This window comes from Silurus aristotelis, assembly GCF_946808225.1.
Source record: "Silurus aristotelis genome assembly, chromosome: 13".
Taxonomy (NCBI): Eukaryota; Metazoa; Chordata; class Actinopteri; order Siluriformes; family Siluridae; genus Silurus; species Silurus aristotelis.
In genome coordinates, this window is record NC_139586.1 from 21883497 (window position 1) to 21891723 (window position 8227).

The window sequence follows — 8227 nt, forward strand, 5'->3', positions numbered from 1 at the left end:
AAAGGCCCTCAGGTGGCCCTGTATTTAAAACAGTCCTGATTCTGTAATGAAAACAATGCATGGGGTCAATAACAGATCCAGAAGTCATTGTCTGTGAACACAGCTTGCCATGTCATCCTCAAATGCAGGTTCAATCTCTATAATAAAAAGAAGACATGCGTAAACATTATCCAGAAAAGGCACCATCCACTCTGGGACAATGCAAATTAAAAATGTACTGGGGCAAAGTGGAAAACAGTTTTGTGTAAAAAGAATCGAAATTGTAATTTCTTTTTGGAAAGCATGGCCACCACGTCCTCCAAACTAAAGAGGAGGCTTGTTCCAAACTAAACTGGCTTGTTATCAGAGCTCAGTTTAAAGCACCCATGGAATTGCCAGTTTACACGTCTGGATTTTAACGATAAAGATAGCTAAGTTGGATCGTACTTGCCAAACTTTAAAACTTTCAAAGTTTTTAACATGGATACTGGTTTAAAAACAAACAAACATAACACTCCATTTAAAATATAATTTTTATTTTATTTTTTATTTTTTTACAAAATTTCTAAATAAAAAACGCTAGTGAACCATAAAATTTAATATAATTGTATAATTCATAAATTAAAATGAATTAATATAATATAGTGCTCTCCGTGCAGCGCGCCATCTCACGTGTAAAAACAAACAGCACGTGGCGCCAGTGATTCGCCTCTAGAGGCCGCTGTCGTAATGACAGCCCCCAAATGTGGATGCTGGCTGTATTCAGCCCACAGTGATTATGATTTTGTCTCTTTTTTTGGACCAACTTGTTTGATGTTTGAGGTGTACAATTTGATTTGTTTTTTTAAGTAATAAAACCTCACTAATCAACTGGTTTTTTAGCTGTTCACTGAAATGTGTCTTGGTGTCGAGGACTAGTGCATTTTTGAGCCTTTGCTTAATATGAGTCAAATACTCAAGTCTTCTTCTTCTTTCGGATGCTCTTATTAGGGGTCGCCACAGCGGATCATCCGTCTCCACACTACTCTGTCCTCTACATCTGCCTCTTTCAAACTAACTACCTGCATGTCTTCCTTCACCACATCCATAAACCTCCTCCTTGGCCTTCCTCTTTTCCTCATTCCTGGTGGCTCCATCCTCACCATTCTCCTACTGTTACATGCCATGTCCTTCCTCTGCACATGTCCAAACCATCTCAATCTCACCTCCCTCACCAAAACATTCTACATGCGTGGTCCGTTACAGAGTAAGAATTTAACTGTATGATAAAGCACAGTGGTAAATCTAAGCAAAAAACCTGAATCTTCTTGAATATTGAACTTGCTCCACCAGAAAGCTCACCAGCATCTACTCTTTCTTTCTTCAAAAAAAAAAAAGACTTTTCGTTTACTTAAGTAATTTAAAAAAGAAACAATAAAATCTATAGACTATACTATAAATACCAAAAAAATATGGGTTTGAATTATTTATTAACATTTCACGTAAAGTGCTGTTTAAAACTGTACAGTAACAGAGTAACTCACAGTAGTGCATACAATATTTATACTAACAAAGCTCTAATACATAATACATTTAAAACAAATACAACATATTATAATTAATACAAATACAAAGCTTTTAAATAATAGGAACATGTAAATTACTTATAACATGTATATAGTGAACATTCCTGTACACAGAATCTAACACTGCAAAACACGACAAAACATTACAATCATGTCACATGGTGAACGGATCATTACTGATTGTGTATAAGATGAACACTTTAGAATTATAGTTTTTATTTAACACTGTTGGACTGAGCAACTTAACACTGTCAGAGCAACCACTACACACATCTGACATCCTGCTTATATGTTGCATTCAGATACAGTTGTGTGTTTACAGAAAAACACCCATTATTCTGGTTGTCAAGACTTCTGCAGATTACATTTTCTGATCGCTGAGGATTTGATCTCAGTGCTGCTTGGTTGCTGGGGGTCTGCACTGAGGTTAGTGGTAAATAGTGTTTGTCCATCTGTCCAGAGGTCAATGCTGGTTGGTGGTTGGAGATCTGTCCGGAGCCCAATGCTGGTTGGTGGTTGGGAATCTGTCCAAAGCCCAGCACTGGTTGGTGGTTGGTGATCTGTCCAGAGCCCAGTGCAGGTTGATTGTTGGGGATCTGTCCAGAGCCCAATGCTGGTTGGTGGCTGGGGATCTGTCCAGAGCCAAGTGCTGATCGGTGGTTGGGGACCTGTCCAGAGCCCAGTGCTGGTTGGTGGTTGGGGACCTGTCCAGAGCCCAGTGTTGGTTGGTGGTTGGGGACCTGTCCAGAGCCCAGTGCTGGTTGGTGGTTGGGGACCTGTCCAGAGCCCAGTGTTGGTTGGTGGTTGGGGAACTGTCCACAGATCTGTCCAGATGTCAGCACTGTTTGGTGGTTGATGATCTGACCCAATGCCAGTGCTGTTTGGTATTTAAACAGGGATTTCAACAGATAGTTGTCTCTCTCCAGCTTCATGTTTCTCTCGGTCAGATTTTTAATCGTCTCTTTCAGAGATTCCACTTCTCCTCGCACCGCACTCAGCATATGAGTCTTCACCAGATCCTAAAACCGTATGATTTTAAAGTTACAAACCTGATTGTCAGTTATACTACAAGCAAACTGAAGCTGCTTCTTGTTTTCTGTTCAGTAGCTTCTTATTTAGTGTTAGCATTTTTTTATATTCATTGCATGAAAATTCCAATCGTAACTCCAAAACATATCCTTACATTCTTAATGCAAACAACACTACATTGAAATCATGTAACTCTAAATATACTCTACAAAAACAAAAAAAACAAAAAAAACAAAAAACAAAACAAAACAAAAAAAAAAAATATATATATATATATATATATATATATATATATATATATATATATATATATATATATATATATATATATATATATATATATATATATATATATACAGTGGGTACGGAAAGTATTCAGACCCCCTTAAATTTTTCACTCTTTTTTATTTTGCAGCCATTTGCTAAAATCATTTAAGTTCATTTCTTTTCCTCATGAATGTACACATAGCACCCCATACTGACAGAAAAACACAGAATTGTTGACACTGTTGCAGATTTATTAAAAAAGAAAAACTAAAATATCACATGGTCCTAATTATTCAGACCCTTTGCTCAGTATTTAGTAGAAGCCCCCTTTTGATCTAATATAGCCAGGAGTCTTTTTGGGAAAGATGCAACAAGTTTTTTACACCTGGATTCAGGGATCCTCTGCCATTCCTCCTTGCAGATCCTCTACAGTTCTGTCAGGTTGGACGGTAAACGTTGGTGGACAGCTATTTTTAGGTCTCTCCAGAGATGCTCAATTGGGTTTAAGTCAGGGCTCTGGCTGGGCCATTCAAGAACAGTCACGGAGTTGTTGTGAAGCCATTCCTTCGTTATTTTAGCTGTGTGCTTAGGGTCATTGTCTTGTTGGAAGGTAAACCTTCGGCCCAGTCTGAGGTCCAGAGCACTCTGGAGAAGGTTTTCGTCCAGGATATCCCTGTGCTTGGCCGCATTCATCTTTCCCTTGATTGCAACCAGTCGTCCTGTCCCTGCAGCTGAAAAACACCCCCACAGCATGATGCTGCCACCACCATGCTTCATTGTTGAGACTGTACTGGACAGGTGATGAGCAGTGCCTGGTTTTCTCCACACATACCGCTTAGAATTAAGGCCAAAAAGTTCTATCTTGGTCTCATCAGACCAGAGAATCTTATTTCTCACCATCTTGGAGAACTCCATGCGGGTTTTCATGTGTCCTGCACTGAGGAAAGGCTTCCGTCGGGCCACTCTGCTATAAAGCCCCACTGGTGAAGGGCTGCAGTGATGGTTGACTTTCTACAACTTTCTCCCATCTCCCAACTGCATCTCTGGAGCTCAGCCACAGTGATCTTTGGGTTCTTCTTTACCTCTCTTACCAAGGCTGTTCTCCCCCGATAGCTCAGTTTGGCCGGACGGCCAGCTCTAGGAAGGGTTCTGGTCGTCCCAAACGTCTTCCATTTGAGGATTATGGAGGCCACTGTGCTCTTAGGAACCTTAAGTGCAGCAGAAATTTTTTTGGAACCTTGGCCAGATCTGTGCCTTGCCACAATTCTGTCTCTGAGCTCTTCAGGCAGTTCCTTTGACCTCATGATTCTCATTTGCTCTGACATGCATTGTGATCTGTAAGGTCTTATATAAACAGGTGTGTGGCTTTCCTAATCAAGTCCAATCAGTATAATCAAAAATTTCTGGACTCAAATGAAGGTGTAGAACCATCTTAAGGATGATCAGAAGAAATGGAGAGCACCTGAGTTAAATATATGAGTGTCACAGCAAAGGGTCTGAATACTTAGGACCATGTGATATTTCAGTTTTTCTTTTTTAATAAATCTGCAAAAAGGTCAACAATTCTGTGTTTTTCTGTCAGTATGGGGTGCTATGTGTACATTCATGAGGAAAATAAATGAACTTAAATGATTTTAGCAAATGGCTGCAATATAACAAAAAGTGAAAAATTGAAGGGGGTCTGAATACTTTCCGTACCCACTGTATGTATATATATCAGCGCTAGAAATGTGCTGTAGTTGCAACTTTCTGATATTTCTGTTGTCTCTGAACTGCTCATATCGTCTTTTAATTCTTCATAGCCAAACTCATATTCTTGTTACAGTTACCATTCCTGTTCTGTTTCTGCTTCAGGCCTTTTATGTTTCTTGCTTTTACTGATCGTGTTGAGAAATACAGAGACATTTTTGTGCATTATAATGAAAGCACGGTGTTTAGGTACCAAACACCAACACAAAGCCTTAACATGATCTTCAAACCGACCAAACTAATCAATCAATCAATCAATCAATCAATCAATCAATCAAGCTATCTATCTATCTATCTATCTATCTATCTATCTATCTATCTATCTATCTATCTATCTATCTATCTATCTATCTATCTATCTATCTATCTATCTATCTATCTATCTATCTAATAGTGTTTCTTACCATTGCACATGCTATTCTGCTGTCGATGTCGATTGAGCTGCTACAGGACCTGAGGGAGAAAAAAAAAAACATTTACAATCTATCTTACTCACACACACACACACACACACACACACACACACACACACACACACACACACACACACACACACACACACACACACACACACACACTTTCCTAAGGCTAATTAACTGGATCTGTAACACTGTTTTTCTGTTTAAATATGAATGCAAATTAAATTTGCAGCTGCTAAACAGAACCCACACACAGGAATAATAAAACCAATTATTTGGCTTTAAATGTTTTCCTAAAATATTTGTAATAATAATAATAATAATAATAATAATAATAATAATAATAATAATAATAATACCATGATAGCAAAAAGAAAAAAGTATTTGAATTCACAGCCTTCTGGTCACAACGTACAAGCTAAATGGTGAACTGAAAACCTTAATACTGTGTGAATGTCACCTGGAAAATCACCTATGACACACAATAGTCAAGGATCTGATCCTCTGCCTGTCCTTATATAACACAGTGTCCCAAAAGTCTCACACATAGAAGGAAATATACACTTTCACGGAAATGATTTCAAAAGTTTTGTCTCCCTTTTGTCTCCCGAATTTTCTCCAAGAGGAATGTAGTGAAATCGTTCTCACAGCTGGATCGAGAAGCTTTTAAAGGAATCATGAAGATCCTATCTGACATAAAACAGTTGCCAAAATGAGAGCCAATGCTGAACGATTCTGTGATGGGTTACAAAGAAATGCCAGTCATGTGCAGGATGTTTTGTATTAATTTTCCCTATGTATGGAGACTTTTGAGCCCCCAATTATAAAACAACATGATTACTGTACCTGCTTCGTTTGTAGTTCTGCTGTGTTCCGGAGTCAGTGGGTGAGTAGGCCGGGCAGGAGTTCATCCTCAGGCACATGTTCACACTTTGATTATGTTCAGTGTAAAACAGAGATGTATTGAGTGGGAACTGAGCCTGACTGGGTTTATAAAAGCCAAACTCCTCCCCCATTTAGGGCTGGCACAAGGCACACCAGTTTACATTCCATAACTCAAACACAGCTCCTGTTTATACCATAAAATCAATATCCATAACATAACATACTAATAATAAGTCACTATATTGTAAATCTTCTATCTTGCTGCAGTGTACAAAGAATGTAAATGCAGTAAAGCACACACAGAGTTCGTTTCTATTCACACAAGGCCTCTTATTTGATTTCTGCAAAAAAAGGGGGCTTTGCAGAAATCAAGACCTTGAAAGAGTGAAAGGAATGCCGAAGGAGCACTGTCTAAGAACATCACTAAGGAACCTAAAGAGACAATACGTCTTGAAGATGAACTCTCATTTAACGTATGCTGATAATCAGTTACACATTGGAGTTTTCATTACTTCATGTTGTTGGAGAGAAATTGGAAATGACACCACACAGGTGCCAAGATATGTGGAAACTATGAGCAGTGTTTACAATAATGATGGTCTTGCTCTAACTCGCCCTTACTTCTGAATTAGTGTGTGCAAGCATGTGCATGTATGTGCAGGCTTTTGTTCATGCATGTGTGTATATGTGTGTGTATAAGGTTTCCTGTGATCGCTTGTTGATGACTCAGTGATGATTTGAATAATTGTGATTCAGAAAGACTTTAATAAAGCGCTTTGTTATGGAGATAAAACATCCAAATATGCAAAATCTGCAAATTATACAAATGCATTCTTCTGTAGGACTGATTACCAGAGGTGGGAAGTAATCAAGTGCAAATACTTCGTTACTGTACTTAAGTAGATTTTTCTGGTATCAGTAACTTTACTTCACTATTTATTTTTCGAACAACTTTTTCTTTCACTCATTAGAATTTTTACACAAATATCTGTTCTTCCGACTTCTTACATTTTCATAACAGGCTCGTTACTTTAGTTTTAGTCTCAAATGAAGCACCAAAATCCGCCATGATGCATACAATTAACCCTCTGGGGTTGACAAACATGTGTTTTGTTTCATTGTTTCCTCTTAACGCATAATTTGGAATTGTATGAGGAAGTCAGGTGTGTCAAAGAAGTATGTGAGGGTGGTGCAGGACATGTATGTGGACAGTGTGACAGCAGTGAAGTGTGCAGTAGGAACGACAGTCTGGTTCAAGGTGAAGGTTGGACTGCATCAAGGATCGGCTCTGAGTTCTTTCCTGTTTGCAGTGGTGATGGACAGGTTGACGGACGAGGTCAGACAGGACTATGATGTTTGCAGATGATATTGTGATTTGTGGTGAGAGTAGGGAGCAGGTTGAAAAGAGCCTGGAGGGGTGGAGGTACACGCTGGAGAGAAGGGGAATGAAAGTCAGTAGGAGTAAGACAGAGTACATGTGTGTGAATGAAAGGGGGTGCAGTGGAGTGGTGCGGTTGCAGGGAGAAGAGGTGGAGAAGGTGGGATCAACAATTGCAAAGTAATGGAGAATGTGTTAGAGAAGTGAAGAAAAGAGTGCAGACAGGGTGGAGTGGGTGGAGAAGAGTGGCAGGAATGATTTGTGATAGAAGAGTATCTTAAAGCGTGAAAAGAAAAGTGTATAAGACTGTGGTGAGACCTGCGATGTTGTATGGTTTAGAGACAGTGGCATTGAGTAAAAGACAGGAGGTGGAGCTGGAGGTAGAAGAGCTGAAGATGTGTTTATTATTAGATGAGTTTATTAGAGGGACAACGCTTTTTTTTTTTTACAGACAAGGTGAGGAAGGCAAGATTAAGATGATTTGGACATGCGCAGAGGAGGGACATGGGGTATATCGGTAGGAGAATGCTGAGGATGGAGCCACCAGGAAGGAGGAAAAGAGGAAGTATAAGGTGGAGGTTCATGGATGTGGTAAGGGAAGACATGCAGGTAGAGGTAGTTGGTGTGAAAGAGGCAGATGTAGAGGACAGGGGGTTATGAAGATGGTTGATCTGTTGTGGCGACCCCTAATAAAAGAAGCCGAAAGAAAAAGAAGAAGAAGAAGAAGAGTTTCCTTATACCGCCCAAATGAACTGCCTTTTTTGATCGTACAGATGAGAGCAATACATCTACAAATCTGTAAAGGGTCTACTTTTATTTGTCTACACTCAAAATAACAACAAAATGTTGTGCTTTTGTAAAATCAAGAAAACATTCAGCTCTCTTCACAGACATTAATTAAACAACCTGGATCTCAGTGAATACTTGCCATTTTACAAATAAAACAATTATGTAAT

The 8227-nt window shown here is 39.1% G+C and overlaps 1 protein-coding gene across 4 annotated transcripts; it reads right to left on the reverse strand.

The window, feature by feature from the left end:
• Positions 1-1431: 1431 nt before the first annotated feature.
• LOC310736009 (uncharacterized protein) lies at positions 1432-6039 on the reverse strand. 4 transcript variants are annotated; one of them, XM_083559385.1, is made up of 5 exons: positions 5855-6039; positions 4994-5042; positions 2321-2563; positions 2249-2284; positions 1432-2176 (listed from the first exon to the last, which is right to left on the reverse strand). In XM_083559385.1, exons 1-5 carry the CDS (start codon positions 6022-6024, stop codon positions 1808-1810), a joined length of 867 nt encoding a protein of 288 aa, XP_083415511.1. In that variant the 5' UTR covers positions 6025-6039; the 3' UTR covers positions 1432-1807. The 4 variants fall into 4 exon arrangements, with proteins under 4 accessions (XP_083415511.1, XP_083415509.1, XP_083415510.1 ...); XM_083559383.1 differs by having other exon boundaries at positions 1432-2284; XM_083559384.1 differs by having other exon boundaries at positions 2249-2563.
• Positions 6040-8227: the final 2188 nt, after the last annotated feature.